The sequence below is a fragment of the Alternaria dauci genome, chromosome 6, assembly GCF_042100115.1.
Source record: "Alternaria dauci strain A2016 chromosome 6, whole genome shotgun sequence".
NCBI classification, from domain to species: domain Eukaryota; kingdom Fungi; phylum Ascomycota; class Dothideomycetes; order Pleosporales; family Pleosporaceae; genus Alternaria; species Alternaria dauci.
In genome coordinates this window covers 861,644-886,264 of record NC_091277.1, presented here as the reverse complement: position 1 = coordinate 886,264, position 24,621 = coordinate 861,644, and the positions used below count along the sequence as shown (strand labels likewise).

Below are 24,621 nucleotides of genomic sequence, written 5' to 3'. Positions count from 1 at the left end.
ACTCCTCCTCCATAGCGCAACCACCAACCACGCCCAACGTCTCTCGACTTCCTGAGCTCGCACTTCTCCCTCCCGAATACGTCTGCGCGCGACTTTCCCCGTGGTCTGGCTAGGACGTGCGCTTCATGTTGTTGTCTGGTCTGATTGCGGCGTCACCAGTCGCTTCTTCCTTGCAGTTTACGGGTGCGGCCACTATTTCCGAAACCGATTCGCATCACGATCTCACGCGGCCATAAACGCGCACCACCACACCACCGTAATCATAATGACAGACGCCGACAGCGGCGATGGCGGATACTTCGCCATGAGGGAGCGCGCCAGATCTCAATCTCCCAGTTCGATACGTAGCGACGCCATGTCAATGCATCTCGCTGAGCCTTCAGCCACAATGGCGTCTATTACTGCGCTACAATACCTGCCAGTGCCGGTTCTTGTCTTGTCTGCGCAAAAAACCGTAGTTTTGGCAAATGAGGCCATGGGTCGCCTTTTCGGTATTGGGTTTGAAAGCATCCATCATCTTTCCATATCCGAGGTGTTGCAGGACAAGACCATGGGTGACCTTGGTGTCGATATTTTGCAGAACGGCTCCCCGATCCTGATTACATGGGAGGTTTGTTTTTCCTCGCAATCATCCAAACATAGCACCTAGACATGCCGATTACTGACCTTGATAGCGCTTTCTGGACTGTGTGGTAGACGATTCAATAGCAAGCAGCTTGGATAAGGACGGAGATTCGCACATGGGAAGTGGCCACACGACGCCGACTGCAGCCAACATGCCGTATCAAACAAACAACAAATCGACAGAGTCATTACCCCCCTTGAGCAGTACAAACCTCGCTCGAAGTATCGTGCGCGACGTGTCAGTAGACGTCGTTGTTGCACCGCTTGCTTTGGATCCCGAGGGCACGCTGCAAAGTTTGGACAGGAAAACAGCGTACAAAAACGCAATGCAGGCATCTTGCATCATCTCTGTTTGGAGCATCGAGGAAACGCAATATTACACGTTAACTTTCACAAGCGCAACAGCTGCTGATAGTGCGCCACCGCCTTCCAGTCGTATCGTCACCCGGACAAATACAGGAGCCCGTCTCGACAAGTCACGCAGCTCAGGCTCAAGCTCTTCATCAGGCCGTCGTTCGGGAAGCAGCTCAAACTCGGCTTCCAAAGCCGCAACGCCTATATTACAACAACCAGAATTCCCTCCTCGGGGCCCTCCTTCCAAAAGTAACGGTGACATTGGGACTGCTGCATCTGTATTCCAGAAGGCGACACAACTGAAAGACGCCATATTGAACTCCGTTACCATGCCCGCCTACGGTACGTTTAGTCTCAACCTCCTCCGACTAACTTTCTACTAACCCCTAGACAGCCATGTGGAAGGACGAAACCTTTGGTATTCCAAACCAGGCCCTCCTGCGACTCATTTCGAAAGACGGATCCTATATACCCGGTGACCAACGAGATTTCCTTGCTCAGTTCACCTGTTGGACCGAAGACTTCCAGCGTCTCCTTGGCGTTGACGAATTTCCCATTATCGAGGTCTGCCGTACGCAAGAGAGAGTTGAGAAGCGGCGGATTGGTATGCGACGTCCGCAAACAGACGCTCGTGTCGTATATGAGATTAACGGGGAGCCTGTATTTCATGAAGAAACTGGAGATTTTCTTGGTGGTATAGTGATCTTCAAGGATGTCACTGAATACACCAAGCAGATCGCTGCACAGATTGAGGAGAACGAGAAACAGTTTGAGTACATAACAAACTTCATGCCAGTCATGGTATGGACAACGACACCCGATGGACTCCATGACTGGTTCTCACAGCGGTGGTATGACTACACAGGGTTAACCGTTGATCAATCACTAGGCGAAGGCTGGCGCCTCCCATTCCATCCAGATGACATGGCTGCAACCGCGGAGCGTTGGTTTCATTCACTCAGGACAGGAGACGAATACAACACGGAATACAGGTGCCAGCGCTACGATGGAGAGTGGCGCTGGATGCTGGGGCGGGCTGTGCCCTTCTACGACGACTCTGGGCGTATAGTCAAGTGGTTTGGCACTTGCACCGACATCCATGATCTGGTCCTAGCTCGTCAGGAGGCGCGTCAGACAAGAGAGCAACTACAGCAGGTCATTCAGCACGCAAAAATCGTCCTCTGGGTGGTCGACCGCAACAATGAAGTCAAGGTACTGGAAGGAGACATTGAGCCTAGCGAAGGATTTAGAAAAAACCAGCTGGGCAGAGATGTTTTCGATGTCTTCAATCTGAACGATAATGATCGGAAGCGATGGCAACAACCGATTCAAGAGATATTACAGGGCAAGCAATCAGTCGAGGTTGTGAACGGGAGATATATGTCAGAGGCTCACTACTACCGAACTCGTTTGGTACCGCTTATGAGTGCTTCTCGGACTGCAGGTGTTGAAGGCAACACCTTCGTGGATGGCGTGATCGGCGTTTCCATGGATATCACCGAGCTACGAGAGAGGGAAGAACAACTGAAAGAACAGGAGAAAGAGAATTCGAGGCTTCTGGCTAATGAAGCAGCAGCGAAGGAAGCCAGTCGTATGAAGTCGCAATTCCTGGCCAACATGTCACACGAGATCCGAACGCCTATAGCAGGAGTTATCGGCATGAGTGAACTGCTATTCGACATGAACCTGGACGAGGAACAGAAAGAGTGTGCGGAGAATATCCATAGAAGCGCGAACAGCCTCCTGACGGTGATTAACGACATCTTGGACTTTTCAAAGGTCGAGTCAGGTCGACTGGACGTGGAAGAGGTACAGTTCAGTCTCAGCGTAGTTCTAAGAGATGTGAACAAGGTAAGTCACCCACCAAAATGCCTGGGCGCGGTTCTTACTCACTTGCTTAGATGATGTCTTTTGCTGCACAAAGGAAAGGTCTAGATTACCAGAGTTGGATACAAGACGAGGTGCAGGCGGATCTCCGGGTGATGGGAGATCCAGGCAGGTTGCGGCAAATCCTAACCAACGTGCTCACCAACAGCATCAAGTTCACATCCGTGGGTACCGTAAAGCTTGCCGTATCGATCAGCCAGGAGTCCAAAGACATGGTCACGGTAAACTTCAGGGTGGATGACAGCGGTATTGGCATAGAAGAGGAGGTCCGGAAGCGGTTGTTTAGACCTTTTAGTCAGGCAGACTCATCCACGGCTCGACGTTTCGGAGGAACTGGCCTAGGATTGACCATCAGCAAGAACCTGGTTGAGCTCATGAAAGGGCAAATATGGCTGGACTCGAAGCTGGGACAAGGTACTACTGCTACTTTCTGGATACCGTTCACCCGCGCACCATCGCAGGACGGAGAATCACCGCTGGTACATCTAGAGTCTATCCCAGATCGACTCCAGAGCGACATGTCGGTTTCCTGCGGAAGCTCGGAAGGCCACACTCCGCCGTTGACACCGCAACTCCCGAACGGAAGCTCACCATACCCGCTGCTGAAATCAGCCATTCCGGATCATTTGATAAACCTATCGGAAAGTGAAAGACAGCAGATCCATGTTTTGGTCGTTGAAGACAAGTAAGGTTTGCCCGAGCGTAATTTCATAAACTTCGGCATCTGACAGACAACCAGCCATATCAACCAACAAATCGCGCTCAAGACTATCAAAAAGCTTCACTTCTCAGTCAGTGCGGTGTGGAACGGCCAGGAAGCATTGGAGTACTTGATGCAGGAGTTCGGCCCTTCGCATCCACGTCCGGATATCATCTTGATGGATGTGCAGGTAAGGTAGTTGTGAATCTTTGCACATATCGTTTGCTAATGAGAAGTGCAGATGCCTATCCGAGATGGCTATTCTGCTACCCATGCTATCCGGACAGAAGCGCCGTGGCGCAACATGCCTGAAGTCCAAGGAGTTCCAATCGTTGCTATGACGGCCAGTGCTATTCAAGGCGATAAGGAGAAGTGTGTCTCATGTGGGATGGATGTGAGTCTTCACTAACAGCAACTTCGTTGTCGTGATATAGGAGATGCTAAGACGCTGCAGGACTATCTCGCCAAGCCAGTCAAAGGCAAGCTGTTGGAAAAGGTAAGTTACCCCAAGCCAACTGGTGGGCCCGCTAACAGTCACAAGATGCTTGTCAAGTGGGCTCTCGAAGGCCGGCGAAAGACGGCCAAAGACAAGTCGTCCATAACCGACAATGATCGACATGGTATCGCAACCCCAAGCTCCAAAATGGGCTCTAGGGCAAAAGATCACCCGCGAACGGCAGGCATTTCGGTTGAATCTGAAACAACGGCGCAGGCACTGACCGCTGAACTTGACCGCCTCCATTACCAGAGCGATGCAGCATTCGCCAGATCCAACGAGAACGAGGGTGAACGGGCTATGCGGCGAATCTACGCGGAGGAAAGAGACACGAAATTGCGCGATGAAAAGCTGCTCTCCCTAGTTGGGCCACAGCTCATTCGTCACAACAGCACCCAAGGGCCTCAAAGCGAACCATCGATGCCTCTGACTGAGGCAAATATTGAGAAATTAGTCCATGAACAAGACGCAGATTCGCCCATCACAAGGAAGTCGGGTTCACCGGATGAGGTCGACTCAAACAGGACGAACAATGCTCACAGTATGAGCAACACGAGACCATCTACCTTGACACAGACCGGCTTCCAACAATCCCGCCATCGTGGCAGCGAAGGGACGGTCGTCGAACACGTCGCACGATGAACAATTTAAGAATCAATGATCCAATACAACCATCATGAATTCGACATTGACAGAGCCTCGACATGACGGCAAGGCACCCGCGCCTTCCTTTTACAGAGCACGCATTGACAGCGCATTGCTGCGCTATCAGCTCAAAAAGTCAAAGTCAGTCTGCGAGAAAAAAGGAAAAGGCCATGCAGGTGCGCTTAGACATGTCTACCGCAGTATTGGAAACTCCTTTGGAAGATAGGGATGGATTACAGGGTAGCGACTGCAAGATGGATGTTGGTGTTGCTCGGCGACCACTCAGCCTCACTTCATTGAACCGGGCTTTTAATGACAGAGTGCGAGGTTGCCTTATCAGGTTCCGAGATGTGAAGACCCATGCGATAGGCCGTCAGAAAGGGGAATGCAGCTTTCCTCATGCAGCATGCACGTGCTCGACGACATCATGTGCCTCTAAGCACATCCCGGTCATCCGATAATTCTCCAGTGAGCCGGTGAGAGAGTGAAAACGTGGATTGCGAGTCGAGTCAACTGTTGACCAAACCCCACCAGCACGCTATACAAGCATTGGCATTGCGCGGCCTCTCGGGCGCATAAAGGAGAGATGTCGTGGTAGTAAGGCCTGTCATGCCGGGTTGTCGGATTAGGAAAGAAGAAGATTTTGATCTGCGAACTACAGCGCAATCTCGTGGCCATGCTTCTCGATGAGGAAACTGTTTGCTTTTCCAACCCAATTTCTTGGCCTGACCGTGATGATCATGTACCTTGTCCGTTTGGAAAGCGGGAACACTCTGAAGATCATTCGATTACATTCCAACATGCAGAATCTCAGCTCAAACCTTGAAACTGCACAGACGAGCCTTACGCAGCCACCCCCAAGATTGACAGCCTGACAGCCCGCGTTACTCCCGCAGTTTGGAAGAACGTTACATCGGGCGGCTTGAGCTCTCGCAAGTGCAGTGTGCCGAGGGGTAGCGCTCTCTTGGCTGAGTACGGGTCGATTGGCTGAAGCTTGCAATTGCACCGCTGCCCGCGACTAGTCTTTTTCCTAGCAAAATGGAGCTGCTGGCTAATGTCCCAGAGTATCGGGCTCACTTGATTCGCTGCCTCGCCGACTACTTTCTTTTGCGGTTTTACTGCTGGCCTTTTGTCGCTGGTTTAGGCATTGTTCGGTTCACCTGCTGCCCGGCTCTAGCAGGAGTTTGTTTGGGCGCTATGGGGTTGTGAGCGGTTGTCGAGCACTAGCTGGACACAAGGCTCGGCGGAACGCGTTTGCGCGGCCAGTTGTGCGCAGCGCAACACAGCGCAGCCTTCAGCGTGAACGTGTTCAACACGTGTCCCTGACTACTATACACTGCTGATCGATCTCGCAGAGCCGCATACCTGGCTCACTTGAAGATCGCGGGGAAGGCTTATTGAAGATCGCTAGGACTGCTGCGGGATACTGTCGCACATGGAGTGTACATTTCCACATGCATCTGAAGAGCCGACTTTGCTTCTCCACACACGCCTGGTGCCATCACTCGTGTTGCAGAGCTAGGCTGTGATCTCGGAAATAAAAAACAATCCGCCCTAGAGCTTATCGAGTACCCGAATGACTTGGCAAGCGGGCAGAGGGTGTACACAGACAAATGGCTAATAAACTTTGGTGATCTGGCATGGCTGGCGAATGCAGGGTCCAGTGTCCAAATGCCGAGCCAATTCTGAGCGGCTACCGACAGCCTACGATCTTTGCTGCGGTCGTGGCTATTGTGCTTTGGCATATGGCGCTGAGAACGGGGCGTGCCCACTTCTTTTTTCCTTCTTTTTTTGCATCGCGGTGGTGCTGCTGATGCGATGCATAGCGACCCGTCAGATGCCGCACCCATATCACAGTCGACTCCGGTAGGGTACCGCTTCCGCCAACACCTGCACGCAGACAAAGTAGCGGCAAAGGCAGACGCAGCCAAGTGGAGAAGTGACGCTCAAGTGACTTTTGATAGTGCACTCTGCAAGCTCGATGTTGAGCGGGATGGCGCTGCTCCATCAGATCTTGCCCTGCATGACAAGGCTTGCGGAGCCACGAACAGTGAGGGGGATTTTGCCAGCTGCTCCGTGCACTTGCGACGCAAGGCGGCCCTTTTGTCCCAACACCTAACCATTCATGTCAACGAAAGCATGCAGCGGTGAGATGGTAGACTCCGAGTGCATGCCTTCTGCCCGTTTGCCACTCGCGTTACGGCGGAGCCCTCCAAGCCACGGACGCAAGTTGGACGCCCAGCACAGCGTTCTGCTTGCTGGTATAACGGACCGCGGCAATGGCTGACGTGCCAGCATAGCATGGCCAATATCTCTGGCGGCAGATAGCCCATCTGTCTTGACCGCTCCGACATCATCCTGCATGGCATTCACGGTCGCCAGGTACGGCTTGCGAGTCGCGCCAATGACAGCTCGCTTGTGCACTTGGCGTCTGCGCTAGGGTGAGGTCCGTATGACGACATTGCCAGCAAGCACCCATGATGCGCCCACATTCTTTCACACCATTCACGACCGCTCGTGTCAGCGGGGTGTACAAATCGGTCTTGGCTCTCATCATTTCTCCCAGCAAACCACCCGGTCCGCATCAATGAGAGGCCGAAGATACGGAGCACGAAACGAGCACTCCTAATCGTCGACGCCTCTGCCATCGGTGCACCACATCGTCATTGGTGGATATAGTCGCCGCCCATATAGCCCTGCGACACATGACGCCTCCATTTCAACGCAGGCAGATATTGGGGACTGCGAATGATTGGAGCTAGTGTGCCACTCGCTCAGTACGCGCTTCAGCGTGGTGTCGTCGAGTGTGGGATTCTGTGCGGAGTAGGTACACCGACATGGCACTGGTGATCCTATTGGACAGGACAGCTTCCCGCGATAAAGGTGTGTATGCTGCAACTCGTGACCCGCCATCTGGCTAAGCTACGGTCGTTGCAGCCAAAGCAACATGGACGGCGATCAAACGCTTGCCCATTGCTTAGGTACGCGCACAGGCGTTGCTTCAGGGGGGGCTACTGTGTAATTTCACTTCGGGCGCTTTTTTCTCAAGCGTGCGCCGTGCACGACACAGAGTCAGGAGTGGAGCGGAACCAGCGCTAGGACAGAGGGAGAGCTGCTCACAGAGTTCGAGTTTACGCAACTACGTAGAGATGGTTGTACGGTCCGACTCCGCGACGCGAAAGCAGACTCTCCGGCCACTGTCCGGCGCGATGCACCTCCAAACCGCAAGCTTGCGAAGCCGCCTTTTCGGTCCCTTTCATGGTCGGCATGGAGCGTGCACCTTAGGCGACCGTTGTTCTGCAGCGTCGAGTGTCGACAGTGTCAGAAGCAAAGCTTAGGGGGTGATCAGGTATCGCTAGGATGAGGACACAGGGCAGCTCCATGGCCTGCCTCACTCGTCAGCATTACTGCGGAGCATTTCACTCTGGCAGCTGATCAGGCTAGCGTTCATTGACCAAAACGGCAGCATGCAATTGTGAGTGAATAGACTAGTCCTCTTCCACGTCCCTCGTTGACCCTGGCCTGGTGGATGCACGCCAAAACAAAAGCCAAAAAGCCCTCCCGCGCCTACCGCCCGCTGATTCGCAGTGGGCTTGCAAAGAGGAGAAGGCTTGCCTAGCAGCGAGGGCTTGCCTGGCGCACTACTGGCCTCTCACGGGTAAGGAGGGTGCCGATGATAGCGCAATGGAGAAGAGGTAAACGCTGGCTTCAATAAACGGGAGCTGAGGGCTGTTGAGCCCACAGTGCTCAATGGCGCGGATACTACGTCGGCCGTGGGCAGGCCATTGAATAACGCTCCCCACACGCTTAAAAGCAGCGTGCAGAGAGATGCTTTAGCGCACTTGATCCTTGTCTTCACCGACGTAGGTGCGTCCGGGGTCTTCAGCCAACTTGCCTGCTCGTTATGCTTGGCTGCCAGCCTATGATGGAGGTGCTGTGAACCCAGAAAACGTAAACCTTCCAAGCAGCGGAATTTATCAGTCAGTGTTCCCCGACCAAATGCCCACTGATCAACAGTCACCGACCTCTAAGCTTTACTCAATCCTAAATTGCGTCTTGCCATAACTCGTGCCAAAGACTATCAATACTGCTTTCATCATCCTTACCCTCACATCCTTACTTCTTTGTCGCTGGTTTGCTTTTGTAGCGAACAACGTTACCGAACCTTCCAAGGCGACACGCAACACGCAACTCAGCCCACACGGTCCGCCCCTGCACCCGCTGGGCATTTCTGCTCCCTTGCAAGCACAGTGCTTCACTTGAAACGCTCGAGCGCCTGCCTCCCAGTCACTGGTGTCCGCTTTCGCCCTACACCTAATCTCGCTGGTTCATCGCCACGGCTGCTGCTTAGCACAGGTCAACTGATCGACATACCTAAGGGATAATCTTTACTCGACTTGGACTACCACAGCACGGGAGTCCCCAGTGTCAGAGTGAATTCAAAAGGTCGCAGATCCCACCGCTGAGTACCTGTGATCGACTATCTCCACGTTTTCAACCCTCGAACCATCACGTTTCACACCTGGATCTGCGAGTTGAGTGTCTCTTGTAACACTTACATTCGTCTTCTTGTACCACCTTCCTCTCCGGACCTATACACCTCGCTACCTTTCGTCTCGAATCCGCAATGGCAATGGCAGTCGACAACCGTCAGCAACCCCAGTTAAGCAGTATGGGTTACGAACACATGCGCTACCCACAACAACAACCACACTTCACCAACCCATGGGTGTCCACCGGTGCCTCACAGCAGCAGCTGTACCAAACCACAGTTGCACCCAATGTCGACGCGCAACGGCCTACCAGTATTGCTATCCCGTACCACGGTCTGCCAGTCACAGCTCCTCCCATGGGACAAGGTATTACTCTCCCGGATGGCACTTTCGGAACACAAAACTTACTTGATGCCTCTGAAGATATCATGTCGCGGTACCCAACCGGTTACGCTACATCTGGGTCACCATCAAACCAAACGTATGCTCCCACTTCAGCGCCCTACTCTCAGGTGGAATATGGCAACACAGAACGGAGCCCGTACGCATACCAACAGGATGCTTCCCGTCGCTCTTCACACCCGTCAGTCCCCTCTGTAGCCTTCTACGAGTCCGTAGAAAGCGCGGCCCAACGACAACGCCAAAGTTCACTTGTTGACTTTAGCAGAATGAACACACAGCAACCGCGCAACAGCTTTAGCGATGCGCTTGATGCAAGCCGTGGTATGGTCTCTCTGAGCCAGTCAGATATTACCCCGAGGAATATCTATGGCTCCCAAGGAACCAGCCGCAGCTCGACCGACTCGTACGGTTTCCCTTCAGCACACTCTACACACTCGTCAATCTCGTCAGGCAGCTATGGCCCGAATGGATACTACGGTGGCGACGGCTCGGTGACTGACTACAGCTCGGCATCCGAGTCTGTTGATCTGAGCAATTCGCGCACCCTGCCCCGCCCCAATGCACTTCTGGGAGCAAACATGCCTCCAGCGCCTGCTTCAATGATGAGCCAGTTCAGTTCAAAGGTGTCTTCCAGCTCGCAAAAGAAGCACAAGTGCAAGATCTGCGACAAGCGTTTCACCCGACCTAGTTCGCTGCAAACGCACATGTACAGCCATACAGGCGAAAAGCGTAAGTACTTGAACCCCGGTCGTCCTTTCGCGGTACTAACATTGCAACAGCCTTTGCGTGTGAGGTTGATGGCTGCGGTCGGCACTTCTCAGTCGTCTCCAACCTGAGGAGACACCGAAAGGTCCACAAGAACGACGGCAGTATCGATCATGCGTCGCCAGAGAGCGTTGATCACTAGCGGATCAAACACCTCAGTTGTGTCTAGTGCTTTGCTTGTCCGGACCACGCCCCAACCGGCCCGTCGCATGTCTCAAGTACATGGAATATTTCGAGATACCACTGTCGCGCATTTCTTAGTCACGACTATAGACCCGTCGACGACAAGCTGAGACGGCTATTCCTCTCCCACCCATCGCTGCACACCACGGTTTTTACTGAGATACCACCTGGCCCGCTCATCGAATTGAGGGACCACCACGGCGTTCTGGTGTTCCGAATTACGAGTATTCCATTTCCGAGCGATTTCCCACCAATGTAACATTACGCGTTTGTCTTACCGGGGCTTGGGGTCTTCTCCCGCCCACAGTTGATTATTTAATCATTCAACATTGCTCGACCGGGCTTCGACCTGTAGTCGATACGGAGCATGTTGTCGTCACCATTCGCTTATACCCTTTTAATATTTTAGACTCTCTTTTAGTAACTACCTTCCCGACATAGAGTCGTGGCACAGGATGTTAGCACAATGACGTTTTGTACAGTAGTAGTTTGGAGCGCGCGCGCATAGATGCCACCCACAGTTGGGGCACAAGCCAGGATAGGCAAGGCTTTCGATACGATATGGAGTCGTTGAGTACAGGCAGCGGGAGAAAATGACGCACGCTTCCACATTGTGGATAGGAGCGCGGTAGAATCAAAGACCCTTGTTTAATCCCATGCACACACACACAAGTCTCTCTTTCTCTATGCGCATTTCCTCCCTTTGCGGCTGACATCGTGACGGCAGCAGCACTGTGATTGGGCCCCAAGAGAGCGTTTCCGTTCGTCATTGGAGATGCCTCGGTCCTAGTTTTGACCAACGCGACATAGTCACGACCTTGTCTCCGCAATGCCATCATCTGGCGTCCCGTGAGCGGTCGGCTTACGACAAGGACTGCGTCTTGGCACCCGTCATGAAGCGTCAGGCTCCCTTGCTAGCCGCCGCCGGACCCTGAAATTTGTCTTACCTCAGCGAGTGGGCTGTCTGCCCGGCTGCACCTTTGGGCCGCCTCAGGCTGTTGGTTCTCTGCCATCATTTGCTTCCAAACCCACTGGCTCCGGCCTCCAGGTTGCCCCTGTCGTCAAGTCCGACTTGTGCGTACGAGGCTGGAGTGGGGCGCATCGATGTCATTCTGTTTCACTCACAAACGCAGAAAGTGTGTGTGCGTGTGCTGACGTCGGGCTTTCTTTCTGCATCGCGTCGGTTGCGGGACTTGTTATTTCTCTGCTACTCGAGGGCTACCAATCACGGAGGTTGCTCGTCCCAGTGGGTCACACACTGGAGAAGGACCGAAAACAGCCAGAGATGAGATCGTAGCGTGCCTGACGGGCTGTATACTCGTACCGTTTTTCGAGTAAAGATCGTCATAAGGACGCGACGACTTACAGCAACGCGAAACGCAAGGCAACATATCGCGTTGCGAGAACGTGACGAGCCAAACTGCTTGACTCTGTTGCGCTATGGTGTTGGCCTCCGCGCGCAGGCTGTCTGTTGGGTGACGGGAGAAAGCTGCGACTTGGCTGGCAATACCGCCGAAGCACCACTCAGCATGGAGCATTTCCGCCAGCCTCCCTACCAGCTGTCTTTTTCGCCACCCGCTCCGGCTCCTCTATTTTCGGTCTTTGAAACTCTGTGGCCACCACACGGAATTACAAGCCATCATGCAAGCCAGTGTTGGATTTTTGGCCGTTGTCTTGCAAGGGGAGAAGCCTCTTTCCCCTCTACCATACCGAAGACCCGCCGATCACATCTTCAAGCAGTCCCATGGACCGACAAGCCCACGAAGCGAGGGCGGGATGTCTTAGCACAAGCGGACTTGTGTCGTTGGGTTATAGTTCTGCATACCATGATATTCCAGGATGCGAAGTCCACAGCCTGCCCAGCATGCATTGCCTCCGTCTTTGTACTGCCAACCACAGTCGATTGACTGAGACGAGGGCGGAGAACAATCTCAATCCTGGCCGTCCCTGCGCCTTCTCGAGTACAGCCAAATGAGCCTTGGAGTAATATGCATTAATACCCATGTTATAACTTTTTTTTTTCCCCACAAGAAGAAGAGTCTCTGCAGTGATTAATGGCAAGGGTTGGAAATGTGCAATGTGACCATGATACTTCATTTTTACTGTACACCACGGCTACTGCACCATGAGGAAGCACGGGAAGAAGTTGTTCGCTTCGTCTGTTTCCAAGATTGCCACGGATCCTTCGCAATCTTTGGATGCCACGAGCGGGGCCTACATTTTTTTGCATTGTACTTGTTGATCCACTATACTAAACCTCGGCAAGCATGATTTCCGCTTTTTGCTGAGATGAAGGCGGCAGCAGACTGCGGACGTGGCTTGCGCCGTAGTAGAACGCCAAGTAGCACTCCACTACCACTCCTCCGACCCGTCGAAGCAAGCAATCAGTCAAGCATCGAGCAATCTCCACCACGAACGCTAGCTAGTCAGTACAGATGCGTTGTCACCCGCCGGAGGAGGAGGTGGTGGTGTGGTGTAGTACGTTATCCTCTGTTAAGTGGGTCTCACATCGAGATTGAACCAACCCCGCGTTCACAAGTCCGATCTACAGCGGTTTCAGCTATCCCGCACGTGTTGTAAGGTACCCATAAGTCGAACACGGGCAGGTTCGAGTGTCTGAGCGACTCATTTGTGCCTTCCTAATTTGTTGGTAGGTCTGTTAGATTTTGTGTCTCGGGACCCATAAGGACGCGCAATCGTACCGTGAGCGAATTACTCGCTTCAAGGTATCTTGGTAATGTTTGTATTCCGCCGCTTTTGAAGCAAGCGGTGTCGGAGTCTTGCACCGCGTTTTCACTCGCGGCCGTAGGAGATTTTTTGTCGCTTCGTCTTGTTGCCATCGTCGTCATCGTCGTCGGCTGCCTTCTTCTTCTTGCTGCCTACTGGTCTCGCGCCGTTGGTAGGTTGGCTCGACTCGCGCGTAGGAAAGGACGAAGTTGGCGTGGGAGCGTGCGATGGCGTCGCAGAGCCCGGCGTCGACGATTCCTGTAGCGCAGTCAGCATGGCTTCTCCGGCTGTTGGCACGTTGGCCTAGTCTTGTTGCTCGACATACTCTCAAGAAGCTGGTAGAGCTCCGACTGAAGATGCGGTCCGCGTCACTGATGGGGGCCTTGCGCCTGGTGGCAGTACCTGCACCTCCTGCTGCCGTGGTGGATGCTGCGCCCTTGATGTAGTTGTCGAAGCCCTTGATGATGTTCCCGGCGCTCGTCTCTTCGAGGTACTGTGTCTCGACTCGCAGGATGTTATCTTCGAGTTGTAGCTGCCACATCAGAGTCAACACAGAGCCTCACGGAGACGCACGACGCGTCGTGTGCTGTACTGACCAGGTTGTTATCGATCAAGCGCTTCTTGTTCAGCGATTCGCGCAGGTCGCGTCGCAGCCTCTCGTAGTAGGGCATGCCGCGCGAGCTGTCTGCGCCCGCGTTGTTGGCGTTTCCGGAGGGCGCGTTTTCGGCCATGGTGATGGGTCGAGTGTGCTTGTTTGTTTGTTTGTTTCCTGGAAGCAGTCGTCGCCCGTCTGTCTTTATTCTGGCAGTTCCCAGCTTTGCGGTTGCGGTTTCCCTTGGTGAAGGCCGAGGCTAGCGGCCGTGAGCTCGGGCCTCTCTAAGCAAAGGCAACTTCGACATGGCAATCAAACCAGCCATAGCACCACGCTTCCTTGTCTCCTGCCGCCTTGCTGCCTCGACGTCTGCCCTACCCTCGCCGAACCACTACCGTACCTGATCGTCGCGTATACCTGCTTCTGACGCGCCTAAGCACCCCGCGCCGACGTCCCGGCCTTCTCAGTCGCAACATCAATCCAGGAAGAAGTTGCCTGTGTGACAGCCACGGAAACCACATCGACCGCACAACTATTCGAACCGCACTTCCCTCTCCGCGACTTGAAAAAAAAAAACGGTAGCACCGGTACTCCGTCCACGGCACTAGCGACTCCGCGCCCGCGTTATCCCGCACCTTGACAAGCACTGCCTGGACCATGGCAATGGACGCCAAAGAGATCGAGCTCCGTGGCAAGGCCATCGGAAAGGCCGTGTCCGAAGGCGAGCCCAGCGCTTCTGTGCTGAAGCTGCTCAATGACTTGAAGACGGGTGTGCACGCGACCGAGGATCTCTTGCGCTCAACACGGATTGGTGTCACCATCAACCGTCTGCGAACTCACAAGGACCCCGCAGTACAAAAGCTCGCAACAGAATTGGTAGCAAAGTGGAGGGATGAGGTCAAAAAGAAGCAGCCTGCCAAGAAGGATGGCCCGGCAAAGACGAGCGCAAATGGAGGTGCTGCCTCTTCGCCCGCTCCTCCGCCCTCGGGAACCGCGTCTCCGGCACCAAATCTGGCCAAGAAGAAGCACGATGTGCCCGCCGACAAGCGCAACTACAAGACAGACAAGGTCAAGTACCAGGTTACGGGAAACGAGGCGCGCGACAATTGCGTAAGGCTCATGTACGACGGTCTGGCTTTCATGAGTGAAGCGAGTAAGTAGCAACCGGTCCATTGTTCTGTACCTGACTGACACGCCCAGTGCCCGACGATATTCTCATTGTCGCAAAGCAAATCGAAGCCGCTGCCTACACAAACGCCGGCAGTGTAAACGACACGTACAAGGGCAAGATGCGCTCGCTCTTCCAGAACCTCAAGAACAAGTCGAACCCCCAGCTCCGCAAGCGTGTACTCGCTGGCGACGTGCCCGCCAACAAGTTTGTCGTCATGACACACGACGAGATGAAGTCGGATGCGCGACGAGCAGAGGACGAGAAGCTGGAACAGATCAACATGAACCAGGCCATGGTTGCACAGGTTGAAAAGGCAATCTCCAAGGAGTTCCAGTGCGGAAAGTGCAAGCAAAAAATGGTCAGCTACAGCCAGGCGCAGACCAGGTCCGCTGACGAGCCCATGACGACTTTTTGCGAGTGCATGAACTGTGGTAATCGGTGGAAGTTTTCATAGACGGCACCTTGAGGGTGCACGTGTCGTCGATACGCCGTGTAAGAGTACAGTAGGTTGCGACCAAAAATCCTGGTAGCGGGCGTTTATAAAGGGGGCACTGAGAGCGTTGGTTTACCGCCCAAGCTTGCTTGCGTGTCAACGTTGCAGTCTAGTAGTCTGCCAAAAGCAGGTACAGACTTTTCTTTCATCTGGAACGGATCAACATGGTCATCTATTCATATGTAATCCTGAACAAACTTTTTCCTCAACATTGCTACTGTCGCACTTTGTCCAGGGTACTGAATCTGATAGCACCAAGCTGAGAGAGGTGGCCGCGATCCACTGCGAAGCTGTAACATTCACTATAGCTGCCAAACTCGCAGTTCTGCTAAGCTAAACGAGTACGCTATAATAACGTATATCCAAAGTTGATATGCACAACACACCACCCATCCATGGGGGTTGGTAATTACAACGCCATCATCATACCTTGATAATAAAAGAAGGAGAAGAATAGCCATGCAATATGAGTGCATCTCCAATGCATTTCCAATGCTTCGGTAGGAAGACTGCTTCTCCAGTGTTCGCTCCATCAAAGGGAAAAGGCTTCACAAGCTACCCCATTTGGAAACCCCAGACTGATGGTCGGATCCGCGTCTTTGCAAAACGACCATATGCTCTTCTACGGCGAAAGATTCTCCTAGAACTTGAACGTGCTCTTCTTCTTCCCCAAGCTGAAACGGTTCTTGCCGTCCTTGTCCGTGTCCGTGGTCGGCGTATCCGGCGGGATGGGCTCGTCGTCTTGCTTGTCCTTTGTCCAGAACTTGGGTTTGCCTTTGAGACTCATCGAGGTATGCCTAAAACGACTCAATCCGCTCATACCCTTGACGCTTCCAAAGCCATTCGCCGCTTTCTCCTTGTCGCCTCCCGCCCCAGCCGTTGTGGGTGGTGGTCCCTCGCCATTCGCAACGCGCTTCTTCTCCTCTTCCACCGCTGATGCTTTGCTAGCTTCGAGCGCTGCACGGAGGTCGTCTTCTTGTTTGCGGTAGTTTTCGCGTCGCTGGATTTCCATCTCTTTGCGTTTCTGCTTGGCCTGCTTCTCAAGCTCCTTTTCTTGAGCCTTGCGCTCCTTCTCTTCTTTGCCTTTGCCAAAGAGCCCAAGGTTACTTTTCCGCGCACCGAGGACGGGGACTTGTGTTGTGGTATGCTCGACTGGGTGGTGGTCGGTGTTGGTCTCGACGTGGGCGAGCGGCGGAGCGGTAGCTGCGTGATCGAGGCTTGCGAATTTGTCGGCCTCTTCGAATGTAGGTGTCGTTGCATTGTGGAAAGTATGATATGACTGACCGTTGACACCATTCGCTTTCGGTGTTGTGACTTCTTCCTGTGCCATCTTGGCGGCTTGCTCTGCTGCGGCCAGGGCGTCGGCTTCTTGCTCCTTCATCATGGCTTCTTCTGTTGTCTCTTGGTAGAACAAGACATAGGCGCAAGCCAGAACATTCTCTCCACCAAAGAAGTTCCTGACGTAGGCCTTGTCTACCGGCTCTACCATCTCGTCATCAAACAGTAACCAGCCCCGATCTTGTGTCTTGATGATGGATACATAGTGACCATGATACGGACCACCTCCGATATGCACCACTACGGCATATAGCTCGTACAGCCTGTCCGGATCTTCTGCGTCATCGGTGGTGTTGAAGAGCCGGAGGTAAAAGGGATATACGACGCGATGGAAGAGCTTCTGCAGTCGCTGGAGATCCTCCGTGTACTTGAAGCGCTTGAGATGCAAGGCAAGGATCTTGGGTAGCCGCTTGATCTTCATCCTCTTTTCCGCCTCTTGCAGACCCCCGCAGTTGTCGCAATGAAATTTGTTGCGCTCACACAACATCTCTTCTTCGGAAAACTTGCGCAAACAGCTCGTCACGGACGAATGCTGTTCTAGATCTACAGAAAGGTCCAGGAATGCCTCGTCTCGCTGCGAGGTGTTTTCGCATGTGAGACATCGTGTTTCGGATGTTAGTGTGCCTTCGAACAGCTCGTGTACCCATCCGGAGTTTGACTTTGCCGAAGCGACCGAGTTCCGCGCGGTTACCACTTGGCCATTGGACGTTGTCTCGCCATTCTCGGTCGTGTCCTCGACCAGGGCTGGGCGGGTCTTGGAGTAGTGCTCGACGTTCTCTACGACTTCGTTGAGCAGCAGGTTGAGGAACTCGTGTGCGTCCTGGTGCATGGGTGTCCGGAACATTTCGTTGTCTCTGCGCAGTATCTCAAGAAGCTTGTGTGGGCTGACTACGCCTATGCGCGACCTGTGTGCGATTACGGCTTCGAATATGTCTTTTAGGGAAGAAAATAGTGACTCGTTCATGCCGTATGCGTTTGCGTTTTCATAGTCCATCTGCAGGACCGGGCCGGCGGCCAAGGCCTGCTTCTTCTTGTACTCGGGCGAGTCCTTGTTGTCCTCGGGCTTGGTGCCTGGAGGCTGCATGGCGGCGCCCGGAGTGGTTGCCGGCTTTGCGGGACTTTTTGCATTTGGGCTGGAGAGCGAGGTGCGGCCGGCGGGGGAGAGGGCTGACGAGTGGCCATTTGGGAGGTTTGTGTTGAGTTTGGGCAGGCCGGATGAGGGCCTTTCGAGGGCTTCTGGGGGCGAGCGGGCGGGGAAGTTGATGACCTGTTCTCGGAAGGGGACTGAGTAGTAGAGACACTGTACGATGGAATTGCAGTAGCTGGCGGACAGTCAGCATGGGTCCTCAGCGGGCGTGGGCTGTGTAGGCGTGTGCATACCACGTGCTTCCAAACTAGAGCATGGCGCGGTCAGCAGGCGGGACTTGTATCGAGGCGGCATTGGGGCTGGCCGACTTACATTCTCGAAGCCGAAGAACTTGTCGCTGCCGTCGCCGCGCAGAGGGCCCGCGTTGAGGAGCAGCTTCTCGAGCGGCGTCACGTCGGGCGCGTTGGGGTCCTTCTTGACGGGTAGGGTGCCGGTCGCCGGGCTCAAGGGCGGCTGTGGAAGAGGGACGTGTCAGTGGTTGCGCGCGCGACTCTGCGTGGCTGCTTGGACTTACCGCACCCGACTTGATGCGACTGAAAAAGGAACTCATGGCTGGCGGGTATGGAGCGCGAGCAGGGAAGGGTGGGGTGCAGACGATGTACGACGACGGCTAATGAATGCGACGGTACTTCAGGCGACGGGGGAACGTGTCGGGGTCGCGGTAGCGGTAGCAGTAGCAGGTGCTGGGGGCTGGCCCAGGAAGAGGTCAAGAGCCAAGGGAAACATGGGGGGTTTGGGGAGGACGAGGTGAAGGATTGCAGCAACAATTGACGCAACACACGGCTTGCGCAGACTGGCAGGCTGGCAGGCAGGCTGGTTGGGGGGAGCAGCGCCGGAGCGGACCAAGGCGAGGCGAGGCGCGGCGAGGCTTTGCTGTTTGGGATAGCCAGCCAGGCCGAGAGATCCCCACGACCTGGCACACGCGACCCCGCCAACGAGGAACCGCTCGGGACTAACGCGCCGAAGCCACAGGTTCCCTCGACTGCTGCCCCAGCCAGCGAATTGTGTCGCCGCCGTGGTGGGGCGCCATACCGAAGAACATGCATAGAAGAACCACTCGCCATTCCACTCATCCATCCCCTTGGCCCTGTGTCCCAGACGCTTCCCGACAGAGTGCCCTGTTGCTGCCGCTGCTGCTGCTGCGGCGACGGCGAGGCTAAGCTCCCACCACTCATGCGCCGCGTTTCCACAACAAGACTGGCAAGCAACCGTGGCGCTTGTTGGCCGCCCTCGCAGAGATCGCCATTGGAGAACGGACGAACGTCTTCTAGCGTCTTCCCGCACTGTGGTTGTGACATGCACTGTGCGAGTCCAGAGCACCACTACACCTGGCCCGGTCAGCAAAATGCTTTCTGCCTCCCCCCTCGCATCTGCTGCCATTGGAACAATACATCTCCGTCTTGACAAGTGCGCACGCTCCCGTATGACGCTGCACGCATGGCACACATCCCCCGCATACGGCTTGGACCACACGGCGTCAGCGTCATGGGTCCGGACGAAAGCCCATGTGCCAAGTACTGCTGCTGGCACGCCTAACATTATCCACTAGATTTGTATTACTTGTCCTAGACATACTACAGAAAGCACACATCCGCGAAGCGCCATCGCTCTACAGAAAAGCCTCGCTCGGGGGGGGGGGGGGGGGGGGCGGCCCTGTCTTGTTGTGCGCCTGCCGCTGCAAACAGCCACGCGACTTCTCATTCACCCTTTTTACCCCAACTCCATCGCAGCTTTCATGCAAACAATAGAATAGAAAAACAAGACTAAACAAACATCGGGCAAATGTTAATGGCGCCCACTAACACAGGTATAACACATGAATGATGCAACCAAAAAAATGCCGCCACGACAGCAGCCTCAGAGCCTCCGCAGTCGCTTGCCAGCCCCCAGCTCAATCGCTGTGCGACTGTTGAGAATGACCTCTTCATTGCCACCCTCTGGCGGGTTGGCCTGGATATACTCGCGCCGTATCCGTGCAGCTTCCTTGTCCCACGTATCCACGCGTTCTTTAAAGTCTGCCGTGCTCGCCGTCGCATCCTCTCGTGCACTACTGGCTTGGTCCAGGTACGGCTGTTTGACTTGTTGCTCTGCTGTCCGCCATCTCAACCCAACTGCATTACGAATCTCCTGTTTCGGTGCTTTGGCCTCGGGGTTGCCTGTCCTCGCTTTGTGAGCGTCGTCGCACTCCTGCTTGCAAATGTACCAGAAGTCCTTGGTAAACAGCAGGAACGGGTTGACACCTGTACGTCCTGGCTTGATTGGACGCTCACCAATCTGGTCCAGAATAGCCCCGATAATGGCAGCTTCGTAGTCTTCGTCGCGTTGTACTCGCCCAGATTTGTTCTCTCTGGAGCCTGACACTGCAACCGCCGGCTCGAATCGTCGTTTCGCCTCTACGCTTGGTGTCGCCGGAGACTGTTCCACTTTAATCGCCTTCTTCTCAACCAGTGGACTTGGTATCTTGATGGGCCCCAAGATTGTCTCAGCAACCTCTGCAGCGACCCGAAGGCCTGATAAGTACGCCCCGTGCACCGTTGCCGGATGTGTGCCACAAGTCGCTTCACCCGCAAAGTGCAGCGGGCCATGTGGCCGCGCCATCACATCGTAGTCGCCTGCCTGTGTCTTTGGCCCAACATACGAGTAGCTGCCTCGGGCGAACGGGTCTTTCTTCCACCGCGTTACAATCGCTTCTGACGGTAGGGGAACGTGGTTGGGTGCAAACATGGCATCGAGGCGGTCCGTCACCTCTTTGATGAGCTGGTCGTTCGATGTTGCTTCGGCGTAGTGAGCAGCATCGCCTGCCATTAGCGCTATCAGCACTGGCTTTCCGCTCGTCTTGATACAGTTCCAGAAGAGATAGAACCGTCCACGCTTCTCAGAGTAGTCCTCGGGTCGCATGCTGGCTTCGTCTTCTGCCTTGTTGAGCAGGCCGAACATGTCTCGGTCTGGCTCCCAGAAGGCCTTTTCGTACACCAGAACAATCTACGTATCTTGTCAGAAAGGGAAGCAATGACTGAACAGCTCAACTGACCTTGTTGAGGAGACCAAAACCCATTCGTTCGATAACATCCTGCTTCCAGTCAGGAAGAGGAGGTTCGAACTTGATCGACCCAGACTTCAGCACTCCAAGAGGGGTTGTTAGAACGACCTGGTCGGCCTCATGGACTTCGCCGTTTGCGCACTCGATCCTAACAGCTTTGCCTTTGAGCTGCTCATCGGTGCTGTAATGGACGGCTTTGATGGCGGTGCTGAAGCGGACGTCCAATTTACTGGGACACTGCCATAGGCCGCGCGGCACTTGTTGATAGCCTCCTATTACTTCACTGTGTTCGCCTTCGAATTCATTGCCGATATCCTGATCCCAGCCGCTTAGACTAAGCTGGTTGACGCTTACAGCATTTGCGTATTCGAGATTAGCGTGATGCCAACTCAACAGACGCATGTCTCGGGGCTTGAGATCAACCAATGATTGGTATTGAAGAAGACCTTCGTCCATTGTCTGTCCAAGTGTGGGATACTCAGATGCTTTCGCAATCGTGTCGAGATCTAAAGACTGCATCTTCGATGCACCCGCTTTGAGCTCCCAACCCATACCTTGCACCGTTTGAGCTGCTGTAACATCCGGATTGAAGCCTGCGCTGAGCTGATATGCCCTGCCCGCTAGCTTTTCTACCCCCGTCGTTGGTTTCTCCTGCTTCGTTGACGCTGTGCTCGTAGCATTCGCGGCCAAAGGAGCATCAGAATGTTCTAGCTCGGCAACGGTGGGCCCATCGACATCGGCTGGCTCACGACCAAAGGCCATCAAGTTACGATCGCCTTCTACCGTCCTGTGAGCTGCTGGCTTATTCCGGTACACTGCCGCCCTTTCCAAGACGTCATTGTACAACTTCTCCACCAGCATGTCCTGATCTCTCTCTACCACCGTCCCGTCGTAGTCGTAGAGTATTGTGTTATCGCGAAGGCCATGGTAGGGTATACCGAGCTGACCTCGGATGATTGCGTTCAACGGGTTGCCGTGCTCGAATCCGGTAACGATCTGGGCGCCCATCTCAGCCGTACAACGATGTCCCGCTGGGAGCGTTGAGCTGAGCTGATTAAGAAAAGGATGCGAATATACCCGGCCGCCAACACGCGGACGAGCTTCGAGTACAGTAATCTTCGGTGGAAGTTCGCCCGCTTCCGTTAATTCATCACCAAGCTGGGCGAACAATCCTTCCAGATGGCGAGCGCATCCTAACCCTGACATACCCGCACCAACTACAATAATCGAACGCCTCCGTGCGACTTTGACCTTCGATTTCGGTAGTGTGCCAGTAGTGTCAGGTACTTCAGCGCATCCAAAGTTGATGTACCCGTTTCGCATAAGCCACAGATATGCTACTCTCGCTAGACCGAAGTGGCGCTTGTCGCGAGCGCATCCTGCAGCTTCTTCGGGAGAGACATACACCAGAGGATTACGATGCCATAGCCGAAGTATCGCGTTCCTAATGTTGAGATAAATGGTGACCTGCGCGTGAGTTACATGATCTCGTAACAACTTGTACTCCGCAGGATGTAAGGTGAACGGGTTCAGCCGGCTGTTCTCCGCTGCTAAAATGCACTGTCGGCCAAACTCTGGCCATGAGAGCTCTGCAGGTATGCTGGAGTTCGCCTTCATCTCGACGACCTTTCCTTTTACTGAAAGCGAATTTGTTCTCCGATGCTTCTTCTGCTGCTCGTGCGGTTGTGGGAGCTCAGGAGTCGAAGACGATTGTGATGCGCGACTCAGGCTCTGTGGTGTTCTTGCCATGAACGCAGTGTCCCCTTGATGATTCCTTAATGATAGATGGGATTTCGCGTCGTCTCCGTTGATAATCGCATGCGAACTGCCGCTGTTCAGGTGCGACATTTGTTTGTTCTGGGTATTAATCATGCCATTGGTGGCTGAGTTTGGTGTGAAGGGTTTTTGCAGTGGCGAAGGAGTATAGTTGGTCCCATATCCATTAACAAAAGCGCCTGGAGTAGACTCTTCTCCCTCGTGACTTGTACCCAGTTCCGATGTATGATGAGAATCGCCGTAGTGCACGGACGATGCACTCGATTCCCGGCCGTAGCCCAAGTTACTAAGCCCAGTTATAGGTGCAATGCCGCCTTTCAGATGTATGCTATCATTGGACATTGGCATCGATAGGAGATCATCGTGAGTTTGGTCGAAGAGGTAGGTTCCGTCATCGAGTGCGGTAGGATCGGCTGTGGATTCGATGTTGAACATGTTGATGCAGATGTGGTGAGGGAAAATGGGAGGCACCTGACAAGGAAGCGGCTACAGGCCGCAGTCAGTCGTCGGCCACAATTCCACTAAGATTGTCAGTATTTGTAACGAGTGAAATTTGTTGCGAAAGCATGAGAGGTTCGGTTGAAGTTGTAGCGATGGTGGTGGCAGGGCGCAGATGGACGATAGACTGATGCCCAGACTTGTGGAGGTCGAGGCACGAAAAGAAACGCACCATACCCGCCTAGGCAAACTCCGTCCAAGCCATCCCCGTCCTTCCTGACCTCATCCCTATCCCGGCCACGTCTGAGCATCCATCTGTCATCCATCATGGCGATGGCGGACGCGTACAGAGATCTTATTGTTAATGTGTAGCTTGGCATCTGGGAAGCGCCAACACCTGCACGCCGACCCCGCTCTTACGGAAGCGAGCAGTACTACAACCCGTTGCGACACCCAGCTCGAGACATCCACGTCTCCATCTCAAAGTCTTTCGTCTGGGTCTGTGCATCGTATGAGGCATACATATACTCTCCTCTTGCTGCGTCGGCAGTGTGGTAGCATATCTTTGGGGTCTCGATTGTGCACGACGTATCTTCATTGATCTCATTGCGCGCCATGAGGTAAGTTTCATGCGGCGCAGCAAACCGTGCAGCTGACAGAAAGACACAAGAGGAAGTTGAGAGGGGTGGCGGTATACAGTAGGTTCGTCTTCAATATGCATGTATCACTTTGGTTAGATCAGGACTGATCAAGACATACAGGATCCTAGAAGCCATCTTTCTGCATAAACTCCTGCGCAAGCCTCTCCCAATCTGAAGTCAGAAATGCGACTGTATAACACGTATCAACCGAAACTCAACATCTACACCGCCTGTGCGAGTCGCCATCCTCTGACTTTTCAATGTCATATTTCAACGCTCTTCAGCGCGCTGTAGGCCACAAATATACCATCTGAGACGCCATTTGCTTGATTGCAGATTTACGTGTCAGCCAGTTCACAACCTCCTGGGTGTCGTGTGGGTCATGATAGTCTCGACCGTGGATGGCATACTTTGAGGCCGATGATGAGCGCTCCACAATAAGTCAGGACAATTGAACTCTGCTAGCACAACTCCTGGCTGCCTCTCCGGTGACTCTGGAACACACAGTATTAGAGCAAGCGTCTGTACTTGCAGGGCAGTAGACTTGTACCCTGGTGCGCCACGGTTTTGCGGCTCTAGGCCAAGTGCTAGCTAGGCATTTTGGACCTCAAGTACTTGACATTCTCCTCCCAGCTTACTTAAAAACCATACGAGTCATTGCAAACATATCAGGTGCACTTTCGTCCTCCATGCCGCTTAGAATTGTGAG

General features: G+C 54.0%; 6 protein-coding genes across 6 annotated transcripts; 3 read left to right on the top strand and 3 right to left on the bottom strand.

Moving 5' to 3' along the window:
* Positions 1-265: 265 nt before the first annotated feature.
* ACET3X_006643 (uncharacterized protein) lies at positions 266-4,703 on the top strand (the record flags this gene model as incomplete). Its single annotated transcript, XM_069452795.1, has 8 exons — positions 266-610; positions 675-1,320; positions 1,373-2,829; positions 2,880-3,550; positions 3,605-3,755; positions 3,807-3,959; positions 4,020-4,061; positions 4,107-4,703. The coding sequence occupies 8 exons, from the start codon at positions 266-268 to the stop codon at positions 4,701-4,703; spliced, it is 4,062 nt and encodes a 1,353-aa protein (XP_069305411.1).
* Positions 4,704-9,333: 4,630 nt separating this feature from the next.
* ACET3X_006642 (uncharacterized protein) lies at positions 9,334-10,508 on the top strand (the record flags this gene model as incomplete). The annotated part of the gene is made up of 4 exons (XM_069452794.1): positions 9,334-9,565; positions 9,623-9,782; positions 9,867-10,330; positions 10,381-10,508. 4 exons carry the CDS (start codon positions 9,334-9,336, stop codon positions 10,506-10,508), a joined length of 984 nt encoding a protein of 327 aa, XP_069305410.1.
* Positions 10,509-12,699: 2,191 nt separating this feature from the next.
* On the bottom strand, positions 12,700-14,059 carry ACET3X_006641 (uncharacterized protein). Its single transcript, XM_069452793.1, has 3 exons — positions 13,873-14,059; positions 13,602-13,808; positions 12,700-13,534 (listed from the first exon to the last, which is right to left on the bottom strand). Exons 1-3 carry the CDS (start codon positions 14,005-14,007, stop codon positions 13,343-13,345), a joined length of 534 nt encoding a protein of 177 aa, XP_069305409.1. The 5' UTR covers positions 14,008-14,059; the 3' UTR covers positions 12,700-13,342.
* Positions 14,060-14,525: 466 nt separating this feature from the next.
* On the top strand, positions 14,526-15,493 carry ACET3X_006640 (uncharacterized protein; the record flags this gene model as incomplete). The annotated part of the gene is made up of 2 exons (XM_069452792.1): positions 14,526-15,021; positions 15,069-15,493. The coding sequence occupies 2 exons, from the start codon at positions 14,526-14,528 to the stop codon at positions 15,491-15,493; spliced, it is 921 nt and encodes a 306-aa protein (XP_069305408.1).
* A 369-nt stretch (positions 15,494-15,862) lies between these two features.
* ACET3X_006639 (uncharacterized protein) lies at positions 15,863-18,840 on the bottom strand. Its single transcript, XM_069452791.1, has 4 exons — positions 18,532-18,840; positions 18,330-18,470; positions 18,251-18,264; positions 15,863-18,192 (listed from the first exon to the last, which is right to left on the bottom strand). Exons 1-4 carry the CDS (start codon positions 18,565-18,567, stop codon positions 16,173-16,175), a joined length of 2,211 nt encoding a protein of 736 aa, XP_069305407.1. The 5' UTR covers positions 18,568-18,840; the 3' UTR covers positions 15,863-16,172.
* A 729-nt stretch (positions 18,841-19,569) lies between these two features.
* Positions 19,570-24,565, bottom strand: ACET3X_006638 (uncharacterized protein). The gene is made up of 3 exons (XM_069452789.1): positions 23,509-24,565; positions 21,049-23,354; positions 19,570-20,999 (listed from the first exon to the last, which is right to left on the bottom strand). Exons 2-3 carry the CDS (start codon positions 23,266-23,268, stop codon positions 19,875-19,877), a joined length of 3,345 nt encoding a protein of 1,114 aa, XP_069305406.1. The 5' UTR covers positions 23,269-23,354; positions 23,509-24,565; the 3' UTR covers positions 19,570-19,874.
* Between the last annotated feature and the right edge of the window lie 56 nt (positions 24,566-24,621).

What these genes read in the sequence shown, in the direction of transcription:
- ACET3X_006641 (XM_069452793.1), bottom strand. Translation starts at nt 14,007, where the DNA reads ATGGCCGAAAACGCGCCCTCCGGAAACGCCAACAACGCGGGCGCAGAC. An exon ending in GCTTGATCGATAACAACCTG is followed by an intron (nt 13,809 to 13,872) that starts GTCAGTACAGCA and finishes CTGATGTGGCAG; the next exon opens with CTACAACTCGAAGATAACAT. An exon ending in GCTCTACCAGCTTCTTGAGA is followed by an intron (nt 13,535 to 13,601) that starts GTATGTCGAGCA and finishes ACTGCGCTACAG; the next exon opens with GAATCGTCGACGCCGGGCTC.
- ACET3X_006639 (XM_069452791.1), bottom strand. Translation starts at nt 18,567, where the DNA reads ATGAGTTCCTTTTTCAGTCGCATCAAGTCGGGTGCG. An exon ending in GTCGCATCAAGTCGGGTGCG is followed by an intron (nt 18,471 to 18,531) that starts GTAAGTCCAAGC and finishes CCTCTTCCACAG; the next exon opens with CCGCCCTTGAGCCCGGCGAC.
- ACET3X_006638 (XM_069452789.1), bottom strand. Translation starts at nt 23,268, where the DNA reads ATGTTCAACATCGAATCCACAGCCGATCCTACCGCACTCGATGACGGA. An exon ending in GTTTTGGTCTCCTCAACAAG is followed by an intron (nt 21,000 to 21,048) that starts GTCAGTTGAGCT and finishes CAAGATACGTAG; the next exon opens with ATTGTTCTGGTGTACGAAAA.